At 31.6% G+C, this 23,975-nt stretch overlaps 1 protein-coding gene across 3 annotated transcripts in view; it reads left to right on the forward strand.

The window, feature by feature from the left end:
- Positions 1-23,975, forward strand: part of LOC127728023 (uncharacterized) — a 94,763-nt gene that overhangs the window by 19,057 nt on the left and 51,731 nt on the right. For all 3 annotated transcript variants that reach the window (XR_007993979.1, XM_052235172.1, XM_052235171.1), the window contains exons 6-19: positions 113-184; positions 4,264-4,434; positions 5,968-6,049; positions 8,520-8,737; positions 9,841-10,011; positions 10,991-11,124; positions 13,296-13,452; positions 14,338-14,493; positions 15,933-16,238; positions 17,416-17,595; positions 18,341-18,724; positions 20,205-20,405; positions 21,150-21,230; positions 21,956-22,135. Coding sequence is in view for 2 of the 3 variants with exons in the window: in XM_052235172.1 (XP_052091132.1) it covers positions 113-184; positions 4,264-4,434; positions 5,968-6,049; positions 8,520-8,737; positions 9,841-10,011; positions 10,991-11,124; positions 13,296-13,452; positions 14,338-14,493; positions 15,933-16,238; positions 17,416-17,595; positions 18,341-18,724; positions 20,205-20,405; positions 21,150-21,230; positions 21,956-22,135 (2,493 nt within the window). In the remaining variant the exon portion in view is untranslated. The remainder of the gene's footprint in view (positions 1-112; positions 185-4,263; positions 4,435-5,967; positions 6,050-8,519; positions 8,738-9,840; positions 10,012-10,990; positions 11,125-13,295; positions 13,453-14,337; positions 14,494-15,932; positions 16,239-17,415; positions 17,596-18,340; positions 18,725-20,204; positions 20,406-21,149; positions 21,231-21,955; positions 22,136-23,975) is intronic.

Raw genomic sequence — 23,975 nt, forward strand, 5'->3', positions numbered from 1 at the left:
ACATTAATTAACCCCATATATGTGATTTATTCATTTGTTTGAATTTTGTTAAAGATACCAAAATTGAAATATGTTAATTCATTAGCAATATTTAAAACAATTAATTTTGCAGACTGTGATACTGGAACTACCCACAAGTACATCAGTATAGACTCCATGACATATAGCAGAGATACTACATCAGGTATGTATAGACATGATAATGGAAATCACTAAAAACTATATCAAAGGAAGAGCACTATAATAATTGCTGTTTTTCATCTGAAAAGTTTCTTTATGACAAATGCTTCAGCAATGATTTAAGATTGTTCCCTCCTTTGTTTCAAAATAGCAAGTTTTAAAAAAGACCCATGTCCTTGTTTTTGAGATATAATTAATTGAAAATTTGGTGAGAAATGATTCTCTCTAGACTTTTCATAAATTTAACATTGGCACCTGTTTTATTTCAAAAACCATGAAAAAATAACAAGGATTTTATAAGATTTACAAAACTGGCTTTTTAACTAATGTAATCAAATTATAAAAGAAAAGTAGATGTTGGAGGGCAAAATTTTTATTGGCACTACATGGATAAAACTAGAGAGTTCCAAATATCTGACAAAGAGTCAAAAACAAGAGTAGGGAAAATCCTTAATGAGTTAGCACCCTTACAGTATGATCAAGAAGGTGAACCAATAGGTGATAACATTATAATACATATTGATCAGAATATGAAAGGCTTTCCTGTACTGATTTTTATTGATATACACCTATCTTAGAAGGAACATATTCATGTTTATACGATAGTTCAAAATTGCTTTAACCAATTCTCATGAATTTTAAACACAAAATAAGGATTGACAGAAGAAAGTTTTCTTTTAATTTTAACAATTTCCATTTTCATTATTCCAGAGTCTGTGCTTCACTCAAAAATGTGAAAGCAGGACTCTTGCTGACATGTCAGTTTTCTAGTTTTGTAATGGTATAACTTTTTTATGTATCAATTTTAGGGAAGTTCCAATTTTTACCTATTTGAGACAATTAATTTTGCTTACATTTATCCTACATTTCTTCTTATATCTTTCAATATAAAGAATAAAATGATTTTTTTCCTAGTCATGTCATTTAAATGAATACAAATACGAATACTTTATTAAATACTTTATTAAACCAATCATCAGTCCATATAAGGCATGTTACATATAATAATTACAAATAAAAATAAGCATACCTGCCAACTTTTCAAAAAGGATTTTATGTGCAAGAGGACCTAAGGCTTCTCTAATACTGTCTTAAGTGTTTAAAACTACTACTATATTGTTTGGATGAGTATATATGTGTATATAATAAAGAATTTCAAAATCCAGGTCTACACCATTTGTGGGGGATATCCCCATAAATCGGGATAGTTGGCAGGTCTGAATAAGTAGAGAAACAATAATGACAATGCTTATGACAATATAAAGTTAACTTATAATGCTTATGACAATATAAAGTTAACTTATAAAGCAGTTGTTTTTTTTCATTTTTGTAAAACATTTATAACAAATTAAGGTAGCTGGGGTGTCTTCCTCCATCGTTGAATTGAAATAGCAGATAACAATCGGTCTATATCTTTAATGAAATGTGCAAATTTCGAGAGTAGTATGTAATTCATGTGTAAGACTTTTCGTGTTACTATAGAAAATTATGTGTTTTATCATATTTACGGCTGTACTTTACAAAAAACAGAATGATTGATTAATTTTTTTTCAACTTTCCACATAAGGGGAGATAACTCAGATAAAGCAACTTTTATAAAAGAATGTGTTGTGAATTTACCTATTTTATTATGTACCAAGAAAACAAGTCTGGTGATCCCATTTTTATACGACCGCAAAAAAAATTTTGTGGTCGTATATTGGTATGACGATGGCGTCGTCCGAAGACACATTGGTTTTCGCACTCTAACTTTAGTTTAAGTGAATGGATCTCTATGAAATTTTACCACAAGGTTCAATACCACAAAAGGAAGGTTGGGATTGATTTTGGGGGTTATGGTACCAACAGTAAAGGATTTAGGGGCCAAAAAGGTGCCAAAAATAAGCATTTTTGTAACTTCCAGACATAACTTGTGTGTTAGTGTATGGATCTCTCTGACATTGTACCACAAGCTTCCATATCACAAAAGGAATGCTGGGATTGATTTTGGGGGTAATTGCCTCAAAATTTTAGGAATTAGGGGCCAAAAAAGAGGCAAAAAACAAGCATTTTTCTAGTTTCATGACAATAACTTGTGTGTAGGTGTATGGATCTTTCTGAAATTGTACTACAAGGTTCCATATCACAAAGGGAAAGCTGGAATTGAGTTTGGGGGTAATTGCCGAAACGTTTAGGAATTGGGGGCCAAAAAGGGGTCAAAAATAAGCATTTATCTAGTTTCCAGACAATAACTTGTGTTTAAGTGTATGGATCTCTCTGACATTGTACTGCAAGGTACCATACCACAAAGGGAAGGCTGGGATTGATGATTGGGGTAATTGCCTCAATATTTTAGGAATTAGGGGCCAAAAAGGGGCAAAAAACAAGCATTTTTCTAGTTTCATGACAATAACTTGTGTGTAAGTGTATGGATCTTTCTGAAATTGTACTACAAGGTTCCATATCACAAAGAGAAAGCTGGGTTTTGAGTTTGGGGGTAATTGTCCTAAACGTTTAGGAATTTGGGGCCAAAAAGGGGCCAAAAAACACATTTTTCTAGTTTCCAGACAATAACTTGTGTTCAAGTGTATGGATCTCTCTGAAATTGTACTGCAAGGTACCATACCACAAAGGGAAGGCTGGGATTGAGTTTGGGGGTGATGAATCATAAGGGGGTTCAAAAAATTTGGGGGGGGATTTTTTTTTTTTCCTTTTTTTATTCTTTTAAAATTTTCCATTTTAAGTTGGTTATTTCTGATTTATATTTAAAAGCAAATAATAATGATATGGTAGGAGATACACACCAAACAGGATGTGTAAATTATTATATAATAAGTATTGTGCAATAGCAAGAAATTTTCAATTGCACAGTATTGCACAATAGCAAGAAATCTTCAATTGCACAGTATTGCGCAATAGCAAGAAATCTTCAATTGCACAGTATTGCGCAATAGCAAGAAATATCCAATAGCACAATATTGCGCAATAGCAAGAAATTGTCAATTGTACAGTATTGCACAATAGCAAGAAATATTTAATTGCACAGTATTGTGCAAAAGAATATACTTCGTATAAATTGCTTATTTCTTGACCAATTTCAATGGGGTTTTATTCTTGAATTCTTGGGGTTCTTTAATATGCTGAATCTAACCCTGTATTTAGTTTTTGGATTTTGGGCCCTGTTTTAAATAGGTCCACATTGAGGTCCAAAGGGTCCAAAATTAAACTTTGTTTGATTTCATCAAAAATTGAATTATTGGGGTTCTTTGATATGCCGAATCTAACTGTGTATTTAGATTCTTAATTTTTGGTTCCCTTTTCAAATTGGTCTACATTAAGGTCCAAAGGGTCCAAAATTAAACTTAGTTTGATTTTAACAAAAATTGAATTCTTAGGGTTCTTTGATATGCTGAATCTAAACATGTATTTAGATTTTTTATCATGGGCCCAGTTTTCAAGTTGGTCCAAATCGGGGTCCAAAATTAAACTTTGTTTGATTTCAACAAAAATTGAATATATGGGGTTCTTTGATATGCTGAATCTAACCATGTATTTAGATTTTGGATATTGGACCATAATAGGTGAATGTCCAATTTAAAATTTTTAAGTTCTTAGACCACATTCATTCTGTGTCAGAAACCTATGCTGTGTCAAATATTTAATCACAATCCAAATGCAAAGCTGTATCAAGCTTGAATGTTGTGTCCATGCTTGCCCCAACTGTTCAGGGTTCGACCTCTGCGGTCGTATCAAGCTGCGCACTGCGGAGCATTTTATTTCTTTTTCTTATCTGAAAGCATATTATTAGAGCTATCTTCTCATATTTTATCTTACAATTCTATTGTGTAGTTTTCTTTTTATCACACAAAATTGTGTTTTCCATTCATAATCTATATAAAATCGGACAATTTTGCACAACCTGTAGCATGAAAAAAAGCCCGGTGACCCATACTTTTTATTATATTTTTGAAAAAAGCATGATATAAACTATATTTTGACAAATTATTAAAAAATTCTTTGGATATTAATGAAGACCCCCTATCCACCTTAAAGGCACAGTGTGCATAATTTTTTTTCATGATCATGTCATTTAATGTGTTTTAGGAAATGCTGTCATGCTAGAGAGTGATATTGACATAGTCAGATGTTGTGGAAGAATATCATCCTTTCGATTCTATCCTAAAAATGCTGGAACTGTGAAATTTGTGGTATTTAGACCTACTGAAGATATTGATTATAAGAGAATTGCTGCAACTTACTCTGTCACAGTGGCTAGTAAGTGTTGAAATCAGAAAACAAAAAGAATATATAAGTTAAAATTATAACTATCAATATAAATTAATTACACTAGATTCACATAATAGACCACTTTCAAGTTCGTTGCATTTTCCGTCAAAAACTTTGGTTTTATTGAACATCATTCGTGTGTTTAGGGGCATTGCCACTTCCTTCCCATTTTGAGCGAGTGGTTGAAAAAATATGATGCTATATTGCACAAATTATTTGGCAAATTAAATTCTTATAATTGATAATCTGCACTACTGTCACTAGGGAATTGTGACTAAGTACCTACGGAACAAACATTAATCCTAGTTTATCCTGCATAATTACAATCATGAAGACACTTGATGAACTTTAATAGTGCAGGGATACAGGCGGTCCCTTCTATCTGGTAAATGATGTCATAAGAGCACGCATAATTAAATAACTTTTCAAGTGAAGGACATAACTTGAAAGTGGTCTATTGCATTTTCTTTGTTTTTTTCAATATCATTTCCTATGAAATCTTAGTAAACACTTTCATTACATTATGTAGGTCAAAACAACAGTTGCTATTTATTGCATAAAAATATCTGAAAATGATCAAAATTTTCCTTTTCTGAAAAATGAAATGTTTTGATAATTAGTAACATAGATATAAGAACTAGCCAAATTGTGTTTCACAAGAATTTTGTAACAATATTCTGTACTTTCTTTCTTTGAATTGATACACTGATCATTCCTTTCCTGTCCAATCTTTCTTTGTATTGACACACTGAGCTTTTCACTAATGTATCAAGTGTGTTTATTTAACAAGATACATCTTTATATTTATAAAAGGTGAAAGGTGAAGATTACTTTTTTTCTGGCTCACCTGTCCTTTGTCATAGGCTGAATTAAACTTAATTTGGCCACAATCATGGAGAATTGAGAAAATCTGACTGTGGCAAAACAATTCAGAATGTCCGTTTTGACCAAAATGTCACATTGGAAATTGCATTATATTTGCTCTCATGTATTTATTTCTCTTAAGATATTTCTAAAAAGTTTTAAAGAACAAAAAAAAAGATTTTAAAAAATGTGTCAGATTACCCCGCACGCCAGATTACATGGTTGAAATGGCAAAAAAATGGGAACATAGGGGTAAAATACAAGTTTTGTCTTTTATCTTGAAAAACATAATTAATAGAGAAAATCTGTCAGTGGCATAAATGTTCAAAATGATGAAATCTATTTACCTGTCACTTACCTCAAAACTGCTGGACAACTTCTTACAGGAGTTATTGCCCTTGAATTACAAATGTTACCATTTTTTTTCTTTCTGCCTATCATCTTGCAAAATTATAATAGATAAAGAGAAACTTTAAAAATGATCAGCAAGACAAGATCTACATGTAAGTCATGGTGGAAATAGACTGACAACTCTTTATTGGAGTTAGTGCCCTTTAATGACGTCCCTTTAGAAAGGTGAGCTACACAGGCTCTTTAGAGTCTCTAGTTATATTGATATACAGAATCAGTTAATATTTGATAAAAATATTCCACCAGGTGGAGATTTGAACAGTATGAAAACAGTTGTACTTGATGATGCAGATAAGATGACAATTGCCGCAGGTGACAGTATTGGATGGTAAAATCTTTATATTAGGAAGTACACCACTAATTCATGGCCCCATTGCTTTCTATGTTAAATTCCTCAATTTCAAACAGGCACAGCTCTTTTGTTTTAAGTTAAAATAAAGTGACAATCATTGCATGTCAAAGATTTAACACTTTATGGTGCCTTGTACTGAAAAAATCAACATACCTTTAATGGTATATAAGAAAGAACTGGTTCCCGGAACTTCGGATGTACCAAAACAGTATACTTCAGATCTGACAAACAGGCAAAATGTTCCCTCTTTTTTAAATTTCATGCAATTTTTTTATTATTCAAAATTATAAGTCAAAAAGTGTTCTACAATAATCACCAGTCATTCAGCTTTCATTTGATACCAAAATTACCTAAATATTCTACATATTTTGAAAGTTGCACCCATGCGTAGGAACTATTTTGTGTTAAATATGTACTACTTTCTGGTATGTGCTTTCTGGCCGGGCCCGAATTAGTGATGTTACACCATTAGAGTCATATTTATATACTAATGATTATATCTAAATATTACTATAAATAATTTTTCTAAAGAAAATGTTTGAAGACCTCAGACAAACAAGGAAGACAAAATCAAATATATCATTGCCTATTTTAAAATATCTGACAATTTAATGTCTTGTATATATATATCTAACAAATGAACTCGACCTTCAATCAATCTGGTCAATGTTATTTCATAGATTCACATTACTTGATGGTTTTCAATTTTAAGTGGCCTGTTTTTATACGACCGGAAAAAATTTTTTGTGGTCGTATATTTGTATGACGTTGGCGTCGTCGTCGTCATCGTCCGAAGACACATTGGTTTTCGCACTCTAACTTTAGTTTAAGTGAATGGATCTCTATGAAATTTTACCATAAGGTTCAATACCACAAAAGGAAGGTGGGATTGATTTTGGGGGTTCTGATACCAACAGTTAAGGAATTAGGGGCCAAAAAGGGGCCAAAAATAAGCATTTTTGTAACTTCCAGACATAACTTGTGTGTTAGTGTATGGATCTCTCTGACATTGTACCACAAGGTTCCATATCACAAAGGGAATGCTGGGATTGATTTTGGGGGTAATTGCCTCCAAATTTTAGGAATTAGGGGCCAAAAAGGGGCAAAAAACAAGCATTTTTCTAGTTTCATGACAAAAACTTGTGTGTAAGTGTATGGGTCTCTCTGACGTTGTACCACAAGGTTCCATATCACAAAGGGAAAGCTGGGATAGATTTTGGGGGTAATTGCCTCCAAATTTTAGGAATTAGGGGTAAAAAAGGGGCAAAAACAAGTATTTTTCTAGTTTCATGACAATAACTTGTGTGTAAGTGTATGGGTCTCTCTGACGTTGTACCACAAGGTTCCATATCACAAAGGGAAAGCTGGGATAGATTTTGGGGGTAATTGCCTCCAAATTTTAGGAATTAGGGGTAAAAAAGGGGCAAAAACAAGTATTTTTCTAGTTTCATGACAATAACTTGTGTGTAAGTGCAAGGTTCCATATCACAAAGGGAAAGCTGGAATTGAGTTTGGGGGTAATTGCCCAAAACGTTTAGGAATAAGGGGCCAAAAAGGGGCCAAAAATAAGCATTTTTCTAGTTTCCAGACAATAGCTTGTGTTCAAGTGTATGGATCTCTCTGAAATTGTACTGCAAGGTACCATACCACAAAGGGAAGGCTGGGATTGTTTTCGGGAGTAATTCCCTCAAATTTCAGGAATTAGGGGCCATAAAGGGGCAAAAAAACAAGCATTTTTCTAGTTTCAGGACAATAACTTGTGTGTAAGTGTATGGATCTTTATGAATTTGTATTGAAAGGTTCCATATCACAAAGGGAAAGCTGGGTTTGAGTTTGTGGGTAATTGCCCTAAACGTTTAGGAATTTGGGGCCAAAAAACAAGCATTTTTCTAGTTTCCAGACAATAACTTGTGTTCAAGTGTACGGATCTCTCTGAAATTGTACTACAAGGTACCATACCATAAAGGGAAGGCTGGGATTGAGTTTGGGGGTGATGAATCATAAGGGGGTTCAAAAAATTTGGGGGGGATTTTTTTTTCCTTTTTTTTCTTTAAAATTTCCATTTTAAATTGGTTATATCTGATTTATATATAAAAGCAAATCATAATGATATGGTTTGAATAGGTAAATTAAAAATTTTAAGTTCTTAGACCACATTCATTCTGTGTCAGAAACCTATGCTGTGTCAAATATTTAATTACAATCCAAATTCAGTGCTGTATCTAGCTTGAATGTTGTGTCCATACTTGCCCCAACTGTTCAGGGTTCGACCTCTGTGGTCGTATCAAGCTGCGCCCCAGCGGAGCATTTTATTGCAATATTTTCTCCTTTGAAATTCCTTAATTTTGAGAACTATAACATCAGGATTTTTCTAAATGATGACTAAAGAATTTTTCAATGCTATTCATTGGATCTGTTCTGAGTTATTTATCCATACGGTTTACAGGTTTGATAACGCTGCAAATATTATTGCTTATGATACATGTACTTCAACCTTGGATCCTGATGCCAACTCAGCTATTGCACTCAACTATCAAACAAACTACTGCCCAACAAAAACTTACAGACTGACCCTTAGTGATCCAGTAGATGGTGCTAGGATACAGTATACAACAGGTTCCAAATACACAAGATTTTATGCCTTGGAATACAAAATCACAACAAGTAAGTGATCACTGCATTGTACATAATAAGGGTCCTGATTATTTATTTGTGGATGGCCTAATTAAGGTATCAGCTTGTTTGTCCATCACAAACTTCAAACCCCTTGGACTAATGATATGAAACTTGGCATTATTATTCACCACTTTAAGGTGTTTCATATAAAAGGAAGAACACTAAATGTCTATTTTGTGTAGTCAGGTTACTGACTCATTAGTGTATACCTCACTTCTAATTACATTGATATTATGTAATGACAGACAGTAGCCAATGGGAGACAACTCTGTTTTCTTACAAGTAAAATAATTTATGAAGTTTACATGACTTTAGTTTATAGTTACTCTTTCATTGATTGCAGTACAAATTGCTGTAAAAAATCTAATTTGTTATTTATCTTCGATAATAATAAACTAACTTAAAACATGTATTTCCCAACTTGCCATGTTCATGAGCTTAAGGAGTTAACAATACCTTCCAATTAAGGATGTTCACTACTCTGTTTCAAAATAACAAGCTTTTTAAAGACTGTTATAAGTTGATAGTATATAAATAAAGAAACTAAAAAAGCAGTAAAAAATGAAGGGTCAGTGTGCTTGTTTTCGAGATATAAGCAACTGAAAATTTGGCGGGAAATAATTCTCTCTAGATTTTTCATACATTTAACATTGACACCTTTTTTCTTTCAAAAATGATGAAAAATAACAAGGATTCTATAAGATTTTCAAATATGACATTTTAAACTATATGTAATCAAATTATGGAAAGAAAAGTAGGGGTTGGTGGGCAAATTTTTTAATGGCTCTACATGGATAAAACCAGAGGATTCCGAATATCTGGAAAAAATTCAAAAACAAGAGGAGCGAACATCCTTAACTATTGTAAATTCCAACTTACACATTGTTATGTCCAACATTGATTTACATTTTTACAGACCCCCAAGAAAGACTGTGGACTATGGACATTTTTAGCTAAAGCTTTAGGCTCAGCCCAAAATTTAAAGCATTAATTTCATTCAGAAGTTTAGCCAGTGCTGTAAAATGCTTAACCAATCCAGTTTGAATTTACTTTGTGTTTGCAGTAGCTATATCAACACCTTTATGTTTCAGATACAGCACCAATGTTAGCTATGAGTTCTCCCACCACTGTGTCTATACCAGACCATACTCCCATTGACACCAGAGTTATTGACCTTTATTTTAATGATACCGATTATGGTGACTGGTATGTCAATATATACTCAGAGAGTCATTCATATTTCTACTATGACTCTACACTAGGTATGTATAATGTATAAAAAGTAGTAATGTTAACAGTAGATTATTTTTTTTACCATGACACAGTCTGTCCTTAAAACTTTTTGTCAGATTTTTCTCTCCAACTACCATTGATACCTTGAAATATGGACCCAACATCAAAATATTTTGAAATGTTTTAAGTAATTTTGTCATTTTTCAGCAAAATTTTTCTAAAGAAGGTATTTAATTTGTGTAATGAGCACCTCCTACAGTTTTCAGATTCTTGAAACTTCACAGAAATATTGCACTTCCATTATCTTTCTGCCTGTTTTTATGAAATTGTTGGTGGATTCCCCCCCCCCCATTTTTCAAGACTGGGGAACTTAAGTCATTATCATCAAAATTTACAATAGACAGTACCAAATATGTGTACCGTACCAGGGTAATCAACTCCTCCTTAATTTTAAAGGGAAGACCATTGAAGCTTTTCAGAAATATTGCACCCATATTGAAGTTAGGTACATGTTATTAATGAATTGTTTGAGGATTTTTACCTGTTTTTCCAGACTTGTGAATTCAGGCATTTCTTCATCAAAATTTAAAAAAGGGTACCATATTTTGTGAAGTCAGTTCAATTCTTTCTTAGAGGCAAGACCATTGAAACTTAATTGAAAGAATGCACTCATATTGAAATTGTGCACATGCTTTTATTAAATATTTTGAGGAATTCCCCCCATTTTTCTACACTTGGGAACTTAGTAATTTTATATCAAAATTTTTTAAAGAGAGTACCAATTTTGTGTTACATCAACCCACCTGCAGTTTCAACTCAACATTTTGAAACTTCACATTAAGTTTTGCAACTCTCGAAGTTGTGCAGCTCCCATTATGTTTATTCTGTTTTGTAATCGATACATTTCATACAACCTGGCAATTAGAGTCTTTGAACCATTTAATTATTGAAAATGAGTTTTGAATATAAGAATGCTCATTTTAATACATTTTTACAAATTTTAAACAGACACAGTAAATGTGAAAACTGTCTTACCAAAAACAATTGGAACACATGAACAGGTTCATGAATTTATTGTGTGGGCAGAGGATTCATGCTATAATAGAGTCACAGGAACTGTTACCATAACAACATACAATGAGGTTAGTTATAAGAACCAACATTTATAGCTTTTTAAAATATATAGTGAAAAGTCTTTTTAATTTAACTTTTGTTTGTGTGTATGTACTGCCATTCTGTTCTCCTTTTTTGGAAATTTTTTATTCCAAAAACCATGTCTTTTATTGATACATCATCATCTTTTTAAATCATAGAATTAATGTCAGGTGACAAGAACCCTTGTATTACACTTCAGGTAGAGAAATTTTTGAGTTTTAGGTTAAACTTTATTTCTGAGAAATATCTTCTTTTGCTGTGAGCAGCAGTTAGTTACAGAAAATAGTGATGTTCTATTCATTTTTATACGACCGCAAAAATTTTTTTTTTTTTTCATTTTTTTTCTTTTTTTCCTTTTTTTTTTCTTTTAAAATTTTCCATTTTAAGTTGGTTATTTCTGATTTATATTTAAAAGCAAATAATAATGATATGGTAGGAGATACACACCAAACAGGATGTGTAAATTATTATATAATAAGTATTGTGCAATAGCAAGAAATTTTCAATTGCACAGTATTTCACAATAGCAAGAAATCTTCAATTGCACAGTATTGCGCAATAGCAAGAAATCTTCAATTGCACAGTATTGCGCAATAGCAAGAAATATCCAATAGCACAATATTGCGCAATAGCAAGAAATTGTCAATTGTACAGTATTGCACAATAGCAAGAAATATTTAATTGCACAGTATTGTGCAAAAGAAGATACTTCGTATAAATTGCTTATTTCTTGACCAATTTCAATGGGGTTTTATTCTTGAATTCTTGGGGTTCTTTAATATGCTGAATCTAACCGTGTATTTAGTTTTTGGATTTTAGGCCCTGTTTTTAAATTGGTCCACATTGTGGTCCAAAGGGTCCAAAATTAAACTTTGTTTGATTTCATCAAAAATTGAATTATTGGGGTTCTTTGATATGCCGAATCTAACCGTATATTTAGATTCTTAATTTTTTGTTCCGTTTTCAAATTGGTCTACATTAAGGTCCAAAGGGTCCAAAATTAAACTTAGTTTGATTTTAACAAAAATTGAATTCTTGGGGTTCTTTGATATGCTGAATTTAAACATGTATTTAGATTTTTGATTATGGGCCCAGTTTTCAAGTTGGTCCAAATTGGGGTCCAAAATTAAACTTTGTTTGATTTCAACAAAAATTGAATATATAGGGGTTCTTTGATATGCTGAATCTAACCATGTATTTAGATTTTTGATTTTTGGGCCCCGTTATCAACTTTGTCCACATTGAGGTCAAAAGGGTCCAAAATTAAACTTTGTTTGATTTCATCAAAAATTGAATTCTTGGGGTTCTTTGATATGCTGAATCTAACCATGTATTTAGATTTTGGATATTGGACCATAATAGGTGAATGTCCAATTTAAAATTTATAAGTTCTTAGACCACATTCATTCTGTGTCAGAAACCTATACTGTGTCAAATATTTAATCACAATCCAAATGCAAAGCTGTATCAAGCTTGAATGTTGTGTCCATACTTGCCCCAACTGTTCAGGGTTCGACCTCTGCGGTCGTATCAAGCTGCGCCCTGCTGAGCATTTTATTGCATTTTAGGATAGAAAATATAAAATAAACTTGTGGATCAAAGGCACTGATTAATGAAAATTTCAGAAATAATAGTGAGGTTTTTATTAATTCGAAAAATACGATTGGGTGAGTATTGTAATAATAAAAACTTTCATTCTGATATCTAATACATATATCTGTATCCAGATTTTCCTGAAATCGCATTAATTAATTTCGTATTATTGTTTATTTCTCAAAAATCGCAATAAGAAATGCTCGCAAAATTTTTTGAATTGATAGTATTGAATATTATACATTACTGTCTTTTGGTTGGCCGAAGTGAATATCAGTTTTTCAAAAGTCAATTAAACCACATATTTACCTAAACAAAAGACAGTAATTGTTTTATTCCATATTCTGAGAGAATGCCGAGAGAAAAGTATGTAATGACAATTATTTACCAAAACCATTTGTACATCAAACGATTTTAACATAATTATACACATAAAAACACACGACGTTTTGCGCGGTGAATATACTTTTTCAGCAGGTGAATATGCTTATTTATTCAAAATTCCATTTATATAGAAAAACCTACTAAAGTTTTATCAATATGGATTAATTATCTTTATTAACAGCCTCCCTACTTCCCAGACTTACCAAAAACAGCTGTGGTTGATGAAACTGACACAGGAGATCTGGTACCCTTCACTGTTGTTGATGATTATGGTGATCCTACTGATAACTGTATGATATCATCAACCAGTCCTTCAACAAGCATGTTTGTTTTAAATGGTAAGAAGCTGTGTTTAAAGATATTTCTGGGACAGATATTATTATATTTGATGTACCTTCTTTCCTTTTTGTGTTTCTATTTATTTTTTACCTATTGCTAAAACCTGTGCTCAGAAAAATCTGGACATTTTTTTATGTATGGAATTAAAAATCACATTTATTAAAAGTAATTTGTTCTGAGTAAACATTTTATAAGTTGTACTTTACAAGGGATGTTTGGTCAAATATTGTCAAAATACACAAAAATACTTTCCTATTTTGAAAAAGGGTAATACATTAATGCATGCTAAGTATAAAAATAAGATGTGCTATGATAGCCAATTAGACAACTATCCATCAGAGACCAAATGACGTAGATGTAAACAACTATGATCAGCCTTCCTTCCAACAATGAGCAAAAGCCATACTGTATTTTTAGCTATAATTACTCTGTCATGATTTAGATTTGTTTGTCATTAACTACTAGGGTATGTTACACATGCTGCAGAAAGTTTGTTTTTTTAGGCAAATTCACATATTTTTCTGTATTTACAATTTACTTTAGAAACTTTGTATAAACTCAAAAGATGCACAAACCTTCAAATTAATTTTAGAAAAAAACAGCACTTGTTCAATGACATCATTTAGTCTACAAAGCAAAAATTCATGCTATTTTATTTTAGAATGATTGCATTTTAGATTATCAATGTTAGTAGATATTCATGACATGTCAAAAATCAAGGGTACAGGATTTTTTTTTCATTTTGTTTAATTTTTACAGAAAATTACTAAGCAAATGTTGTGAGAAGCACACTAGAATCCCTGTTTATACAGGATGAATTTATTAATCATAATGTTATAAAAAATTTTATTGCACAATTTTTCTGCATACCCTTTTTGGTTTAGGTTGGAATGTTGCATTGTCAAGTTCAGCTACTATGAATAAAGATGCTGGTGCTGAGTATACTGTTGATATAGAATGTAATGATGGAACAGATACCAATGGTAGTTATATAGTGATCCAACTTAGGAGGAATATTACAGAGGAGGGAGAACATGAACGTGAGTTTACACTGTGTTCCAACTGAAACTTGTCATCATCAACTAGCTTAGTTGATAAATATTTATGACCAAAATTTAAAATTATTGTCTAACTATCATATTAATATCGCTAAAGGTTGAGAACATGAATAGGAATATATCTTGTCATCCAACTCAAGGGAACATTTGTTTACTTATTTATAACGTCCGTTTTCACTGAACTAGTACACATTTTTGTTTAGGGTCCAGCTTATTTATTTATTTTGAAGCCCTGACATCTGGGTGCAGGATTTTCTCACTGTGTTGAAGACCCATTGGTGGCCTTCAGCGTTTTTTTGCTCTTTGGTCGGGAGGTTGTCTCTTTGACACATTCCCCATTTCCATTCTCAATTTTATTTATTATTTATTTATTATTAAGCTATCTGTCTGAGATTAAGACCAGGAACATTAGTATACTTTTGTTATCTAACACTGTTCTAAATGTGAGCATATCTTGCTATCAAGATTGAGGATGAAAGAATGAATTTGAGTAATTCTCAGTAACAACCAAAATCATACACTGGTCCACCAATGTCCTTGCAAGTACCAATTCATAAAGAGATGTTTTTTTTTTAAAGTATGATGTTAAAACCAGGTGATGGTCAGGTGAATTTCAGGTAATGACTCCTGTAGCAAGTTACTTCACCTGAGCAGTAAGCAATATGGATATCATTACCATAAATAAATCTATTATAAAGCACCTAAAAATAAAGTTCAAATTAATCTGACCAGTTGCTAAAAAATTGATGAACACATGATCCGAGGCTTGTACATTCATATTTTGAAATATTTTAAGAATAGAGAACAATAGTAGAAACTGTCATCTTTTTTTTTGGTCAAAAGTTAAATCATAATCTGTAGACTGTATTCATATTCCATGGTAAAAATCCTTGCATCAAGTTATATACCAATAATTTTAGATTTTAATGATATATATTCATAATGATCTAAAAGATTGAAAATATTTGTTGTCAATAAATGTCAAGTAGCTATTATAGATTAAAATTTTTCTATGTATCTGTCTCTGTTTATTTTGATTCTTGGTAAGAATCTTCACTTCAGAATGGGCATCACTGTCACACAGATTGTCGGTACATGGTCAGGTCTCTTTTTAAATAATTTATTTGATTTGTGATAAAGGTGAATTGCTCTTGAGAATTTGATACCTAATAAAAAATTATTTTAAGATAATAATTTTGATGAATTTTTACAGATTTTATCAACATAGTTGAAATCAAAAATCATCAGCATTTTTATTCTTCTATTTTTCAGACAATTATTTTCAGCATTTGTGTTCTTCTATTATTAAAACCACCATCATCAGCATTTTTATTCTTCTATTTTTCTAACAATCATTTTCAGTATTTGTGTTCTTCTATATTTCAGCTATAAATCATCATTTGTGTTCTTCTATTTTGTAGTCCACTATTATTACAACCAAACAGAAGGACAAGTAGCAATATTAGATTGTAGGGATGAAGTCAGAAGTTATGATTCCTATACAGATTTTGTTCCCCCAGAAGATGTGTATATAGTCATAGATGAGGTCATTTATACTTTTTTTGATGGTCGATGTATTCATACAGCTCAATATGGAGTTTACCATCAGTGTGAGCGGGTACATAAAACTACGTGTACTTTTGACGTGACAGGGTCAAATGTTGCTAGCTCATGTGGTAATACACTTGAGAAGATAGGTGGATTATTTGTTCGTTACCACTGTGTCAGTAAGTTCTATATTTATCTTATCCTTAACTTTATTTTGTTATTATAATCTTTAAATATGAGTGATGATAACAATTTGACTACAATTCAGGAAAAAAATATTGAGAAAAAAGGAAAAACATGAGAAGAAAAAATTTTTTTTTACTTACCGTTAAAAGGCTTGTATAGTCCGCGGTTTTATTCTCCAAAATTGACCCTGACAGCAGGGGTGCGGACTATAGAGTACAATAAGCAAGAAATAAGAGAGAAAATTTCAATTTCGCGATTTGGTTTGTTTACGTTCCGCCATGTTTGTTATTGACATTGTAGAGGGCGCTCTTATCATTTTTCAAACCAATAATTTTACCCAATCCATATTAATAAGTTATTTTTATTCAATATCAAATTAATACTGATAAATTTAAAAATTAAATGCTTCATTACAAAATACTTGTTTCTTTTCAATGCATTGCTAAATATAAACTGGTATCTGCTTGAATGAAATCGTACAAAAAAAGTAAAAAAAGACGACCGTAAACCAGCTTACGATGTGTAAACTACAAACGTAATCGGTTATTATTCGTTCCCGTTTTGGTGTTTCCTATTGACAAATATGTTTTGTATTAGCTTAAGACCCTTCAAACATTAATGTGATAGATATATTAAACACTGTTTTACATAAGGAGGGAACTGTTTTACTTTCAAAGTCGTATTATAGTGATGTCTATTATGTACGGATTTCACCTCTCACTGGGTTTTTTCATCTTTTACACGTGCTTTTCAAACTTCCGGTTTAAACATACACAAGTTTCTAAATTGTTTTTTGTGTGATTTAGACTTATTTTAACCAGCGTGAAGTGTTTTAGAACCATTTACAAGCAGTTTCAGCTTCTGTTTGGTGATGGAAAATAGGTTTTTCCAAGAAAATACCGCAAACGACCACACACGATTTAAAATTACCGGAGGTTCATTAGACCTTTTCTAACAGTTACAAAAATTTTTTTGCCTGAAATTTCGTGGGGAGAAGGGGGTGCGGACTATGTACCAGTGCGAACTTTACAAGCCCGATTATGGTAATTGCATTCCAGTTTGATTTTTTGAAGAACAAATTTTAAATTTTTGAACCAAACTTAGATTTATTTGAATTTTTCTTTATTGATTTGATAAGATAATAAGAAAAGTGATTAATCTTTTGAATAGGAGAAGGAGCTTGGACTACATGGGGAGAGTGGGGTGACTGTAGTAGAAGTTGTGCTGGTGGCTATGTCCAAAGGTTTAGAAATTATACCAATCCTGAACCAAATTTCTTTGCTGAAAATGTTGCGCGTGAAGATGAACTTCATTATGATACTAAAAGATGTAATACGCATGACTGCACATGTAAGTAGATTAAATCAAAACTGTATCAGTACTGGCATTAATTTAATTGATCTTATGACCTTTGTATAATGAGGTCATTCAGCTTAAATATATGTAGAAATGTAAATGAATATAACCTTATAACTTCTGTATGTTGTCATTGGTTTGGTATCATCCTCAGATTTTACTGTCTGGTTAGAATGTGATGATAAATCTGATCCCCCCTCCCCATTTTGGGAGTTTCCATGCTTTCTGCATATTAAAGACCCCTTTTTGCAACTTTTTGAGGGGTCAATATAAAGTCACTGACCATTTGAAAACAAAGATTTTGTCATGATGCATTATTTTTTTTTCTCCAGTGACAGTTAAAATTTCCATTCTTTCATTTTGTTTGCTTCATTTTGCAGAACATTTCCAACTTATACAGAACTTACATAATTGATGTAAGAGGAAGGTTGAGTAAAGAGTAGATCTCAGATGGGCTAGGTCTAACACTTCTTTAAGTAATATTTTCAAACCTGATTTCTGATCTCAAGTTCTTAGTGTCTAGATTAGTTAGTTGGTAGTGTATACAGTTTAATGTCCTTCACAAAAACTTTTAAAAGCTCTTAGTCTGAAGGGATTGCAGAGTTTTGTATTTATCTATTTATATTGAAAAGCATAAGAAATGTTAGGCAGTATACATGTATAAGTTGAATTCTGCTGCTGTATATTGAAGAATGTTCGGACACATTATTTCGATTATTATCCTTATTTTATGTTTTAGTCAATGGAGCTACCTGTAGAGATGAAACTTTCACAGCAGTTTGCAGAGATTTTGATACAAATGGTAGAATTTCAATACTTGGCAGCACATACACATATGGTTGTGCCTGGAACTACAACACAGCTGACCCGTCACATGATGTGACATCAGCTCTTGAATCCCACTGTGGCAATCGTAACACATGTCCAGTTGTTGTCAGTGACGGTAACATGCAACAATCCTGTAGTTTAATGGATTATATGACAGACAGTTTTACATATGAGTCAATGTATTGGTGTGAACAAGATGGCTGGTATTCATGTTACTCTACGATATCAGACTCTAACAGGAAGTTGAATTCTCTGTCATACTGTGGGAAGCTGTACTGGGATTATCAATGTACAAGTGAGAATTTACTGCTGTAATTTCAATTCTATTGCCCTTCTACTGTGAATTCATTATTATTCGTGGGATACCAATTTTCATGAATTTCGTGGGTATAGGTAAACCATGAATTTAAAAGTTTAACAAAGAACAACTATTCCAAAGACTCGTATGCAGACTTTTGCAAAACCATGAAATCAAATATCCACATAAATAAAATTTGTCCTCAATCCATGAAAATTGGTATCTACAAAAAAAAATGAATCCACAGTATTTGTAAAAAACTCCTCTTATTCAAATGAAATGGAGCCATTTAACATTCAGTTACCAGAAAATGCAAATTATATATGTTTAAATTAATTGATTGGTGATTGCTTTATGACGCATCATTTACCGGGTATGTTTAAATATCTATGTACAGTATTTGATAAAAACTCTTGACATCATATTCGCTGATTTAATTGAAATTACAAAAAACTAGTGTATGAAAAAGGTTAACATTTAGATTATATGTAATTGTTTCTCTATTTTCAACCAAAATTTGAGGAATGATAGATTTGTAATCTCATCAAACAAACTGGTTGATGACCTATCACCCACATCAAAAGTACTGACTCACTACTAAAAATGGAAAACTAAACCTAAAAAACTCATCAATAGAATTATAATGCAACCATTATTGAAAATAATAAAGTTGAGAGAGAAAAAAAAGTAACTGTAACAAGACCAATTTCTACCAAAAATTTAAGGAAGCTATGCATATATATGATCACCATTAAGAATGATCACTGATAATCCGGCCCAAGAACACAGTTATTTCGTAGTGCATTTCTTTTAGACAAAAAACGCAAATTAAAAAAATCGCACCTGCAATATCCAAAAAAGATTTTTACAGTGTAGTGTACTACTTTTGGGACAAATTACATCAAAATTATTGAAAAGTCTATCGGCTGTAACTCAAAATATGGATAATTTTATGTTAAGGGGTCTGTAATTCAGTTTGACAGCTTCAGACATACTAATTTTTGACCTTTTCAAACTGGACCAAATCACTACTTTACCTAAAAAATCATGCCCCAAATATTTTTTACATGTAATTTCATCCCCCTACTTACTATTTTAGGCATAAAATATAAAAAATAAATTTGGAAGGTGTATGAAAAAAATTTGCAAGTTATACACTGTCCACACTAGGGACTCTATTCCTAGACAACGAAAATCAAAGGACCATAACTGTGTCCCCGGACCATCCAAACTGCCATTGATTGCTTATGGAATTCCAAAGTTCAACTCTTACAAGAACTTCCAGATTATATGAATGTACATCATTGATAGCAATCACAGCATAATTTATTTTAAAATCTGATAATAAAAATATATCATAAAAAAAAACTCATTTTTAATCAAAACTACAAAGGCTTCTATGGCTGCATACTATTTACATGGTTTAAACAAAGAAACTATAAAGTTAGGGTCTGATTATTTTTTTGTTCTATTTTAGTACCTCAATGGGCAATGTGGGGTGATTGGTCATCCTGTACTGTAACATGTGGTCAAGGAACTCAAACCAGGCAAAGGTCTTGTGAAAATGACCATACAACCCTTGATGGATATAACAACTTGTGTTCTCAGGATGGATCAGAAAAACACAACCAAGAAACTCGGGGTTGTCTTCTAAAAGGCAGTCAGCCTTACTGCACTTGTTAGTATTCAAATGTTATTTGAACAAAAATCAATCTATGGTTATCATTTTTTGTTATTCTATGCTTGCCGTATTTAAAAATCATTTTGAATAAAGGTAAATAGCAATAATATGCAAACCAAAAATAGACTTCCAGAGGTCACCATTACAAACGAATGCTTTTATTTTTGATACTGTTTGTGACAAATTAGAATTACTTATACATACATTTGGTGACAAGAAAATATAAAAAAAATTTAAAATCTACTGTCATACTGTAAATGTATTTATATTTACTTCATCAGTAAGGCAGTTGAGAAAATGATAAAAAAAAAATTTGATCTAGACAAAGGTCAAAATTACAATGTCAAAGTATTATATTTATGATATCTTGAAAAAGTGCAGAAAACAATATTCTCATCAAACCATAAATAATTCTTTCATGATTTCTTCACTTTATAGATCAATTTTTACCCTACTTTTTTTATTTGTAAAGCAACAGTGGTGGTGATTGTTAATTTTTTTGGCCAGAAGTAAGAAATTTGTTTACGATAAAAGCCTCAACTTAGAAATATAAATCCAATCTTGGTACATGTATAATTGTGCCTTTCCCACTGAAATTAAGTCCCGTATAAATAGACTAACCTTTTTATTCAGGCCTAGTTCATTACACATAGGAGTTTATATGCATTGACGGGGTTGCATTATAGATGGTGGAATATTGTACATTCCTTTTAATTATATTAATTGATTTATTTATTTCAGATTGTATAGATGAGTGGCATTACCCTTATAACCAAATACCAGTATCTAGCATGGCAAATGGTTATAGCGATAGTTCATCTGGTAAGTACTTGGATACTGAGAGGTGTCTGCATTTTTTGTAATGAGGACATGTACGTATGTTTTAACGTAGTATTGGAGTTAAAAATTGTTGAAACCAACTTTGATTTAAATATATGATATAAAGGATTAGGTTCACAATCAATATTAGCCCTTAATTCCTTGAAATTTAAGTTAATCATAAGCATTTGGTGAAAAATCTGTAAAAATATCAGTCAAGTACAAAGTTAACAAATGTTGACACATTCCACCTGATATGATGTCATTGTGATGTCATGTAATTGTACAGTCATACTTTTGACTATTGTTGTTAAACATGTAAAAGCTTATCTCATCAAAATGCAATTATATTTGCTATATACCAAAATGATAAGATTTGCTATTACAAAATAGGTTCAATAAAGTTGTCTTTGTAATTCTTCTGATTTCATTTGCACAAAATTGTTTTTCTCTATATATGTATAATCCATAGAAAATACTGGTCATGCATTTTGTGCAATATAAACATATTTGCAAAATTTTCTTTTATTTCACTCTGCCATGCATGGCTAACATGATGTTTTATCTTTGGGGGTCTATAATATTTTCAGAAAATGATATTTTACTAGAGCGAATATATGAAATCATCAAATGTATTAAATGGTTATATATATCAGATTTGTTATTATGTACAATATGATCTGCATGGTAACATCTTTTTTTATTTTTAAGCATAATCTATATTTCAGGAAATGCTGTTTTACTGGAGAGTGATTATGACATTATTAGATGTTGTGGATTGATATCACAATGGGTATTCCGTCCAGCAAGGTCTGGTTGGGTAACATTTGTTGTATGGCGACCTACAGGATTTCCTGGTGAAGATGAGTACAGAAAGGTTATTGGAATTAATTCCTATAAAGTTTCTAGTAAGTTATAAAGACTTTCTTAATAAAAAAAGATACAGTGCATAGATCTAAATATTTGTTGCCTATATTTTTTTCCTATATATTTCATATAAAATCACAATTTTTCATAAAATTATTTCAAAGGTGTTTTTTAATCTTTTTCTTACTTAAAATAAGACTCATGTGAAAATCAATAGAAAATAACAATCTTCACATCGTAATTCGTACCAAATAAACAATGAAATGTGTGCCAACTTTCATTCTAGCGGTACATAGTTGATAAAAATCTAACCAGAGATGATCCCACAATTATTTTTTTAGAATGTGGTTTTATATGAAATGTATTGCAAAAAATGCAATTGACTAAAACTCATGTCCATGCACTGTAGCTGTAGAATTAGCTTTTTATTAATTTGTCCAAAGGTCGCAACATTAAAGAAAACAGTTTACAACCAAACTCGTACACATGGTTATTTTGTTCATGAATGGTCAGTTCAATTTGGAATCAATCTACAGCTATTGAAAAGATATCATGTTGCTCTAATGAATTTATCCTAGATTAGTTCTGGGTTCCATGTGAGCCATTTTAGTTCAACCACTCAACAGTGAAATAGAATTGAAAAGTTTAAAAAAAAAATATAGTAACACTTATATGATTTCAACTGTAAGACATTACTTTTCCAAAAATGATATATAGTATTAATTAGTTAATTTTTAGTTGTCTTTGAAGCATTCAATTAATTAGCATTTTAAATATTACAAAATGACATGGTAGGGGATGCAATTTGTATGGAAATTTAAAGAATAATAAAACCGCTCATCCATAAAAATTTGTTTCTTTATCAGTTCAAAGAAACTTTTAATACAACATGTCTTTCAATAATTATACTTCATGTATATGCGATAATTTCTATAAAAAATCACAATGTTGTCTTTCGCAGTTGACAGAAGCAGTAACGTTTTTATGCCCCCGCCGTAGCGGTGGGGGCATTAAGTTTTACCCTTGTCCGTCTGTACGTACGAACGTACGTACGTACGTACGTCCGTCCGTCCGTACGTCCCAAAATTGGTTTCCGTTCTCTAACTTGAGTTTGCCTCAACCAAATGTTATGAAACTTATACACAATGCTTATTACCACAAAACACAGATCAAGTTTGAATTTTGGTGGCGTCACTGTAACCGTTCTAGAGTTATGCGCCTTTATAAATGGAATAATTGCAAAATTTTTAGTTTCCATTCTCTAACTTAAGTTTGCCTCAACCAAATGTTATGAAACTTATACACAGTGCTTATTACCCCAAAACACAGATCAAGTTTGAATTTTGGTGGCGTCACTTTAACCGTTCTAGAGTTATGTCCCTTTATAAATGGAAAAATTGCAAAATTTTTAGTTTCCGTTCTCTAACTTAAGTTTGCCTCAACCAAATGTTATGAAACTTATACACAATGCTTATTACCACAAAACACAGATCAAGTTTGAATTTTGGTGGAGTCACTTTAACCGTTCTAGAGTTATACCCCTTTATAAATGGAAAAATTGCAAAATTTTTATTTTCTTGTAAATATCAAGTGATTAAATTAAAATTGGAGTTATCTTCCTTTGTCCATGATTATAGTTGAATCAACTACAATCAATGCTTTACACAATGCAATGTTTAATTTTGACTTCCACTGATAAAACACAGATCAAGTTGAATTTGGGTAGTGTCACTTTAACCATTATTGAGGTATGCCCTTTATAAATCGAAAGATTGCAAAATTTTAAGTTTCCATTCTGTTACTTTAGTTTGCCCCAACCAAACATTATGAAACCTATACACAATATTCATTACCACAAAACTAAGATCAAGTACAAATTTT

The sequence above is a fragment of the Mytilus californianus genome, unplaced genomic scaffold (assembly GCF_021869535.1).
Source record: "Mytilus californianus isolate M0D057914Y unplaced genomic scaffold, xbMytCali1.0.p SCAF_2, whole genome shotgun sequence".
NCBI lineage: Eukaryota > Metazoa > Mollusca > Bivalvia > Mytilida > Mytilidae > Mytilus > Mytilus californianus.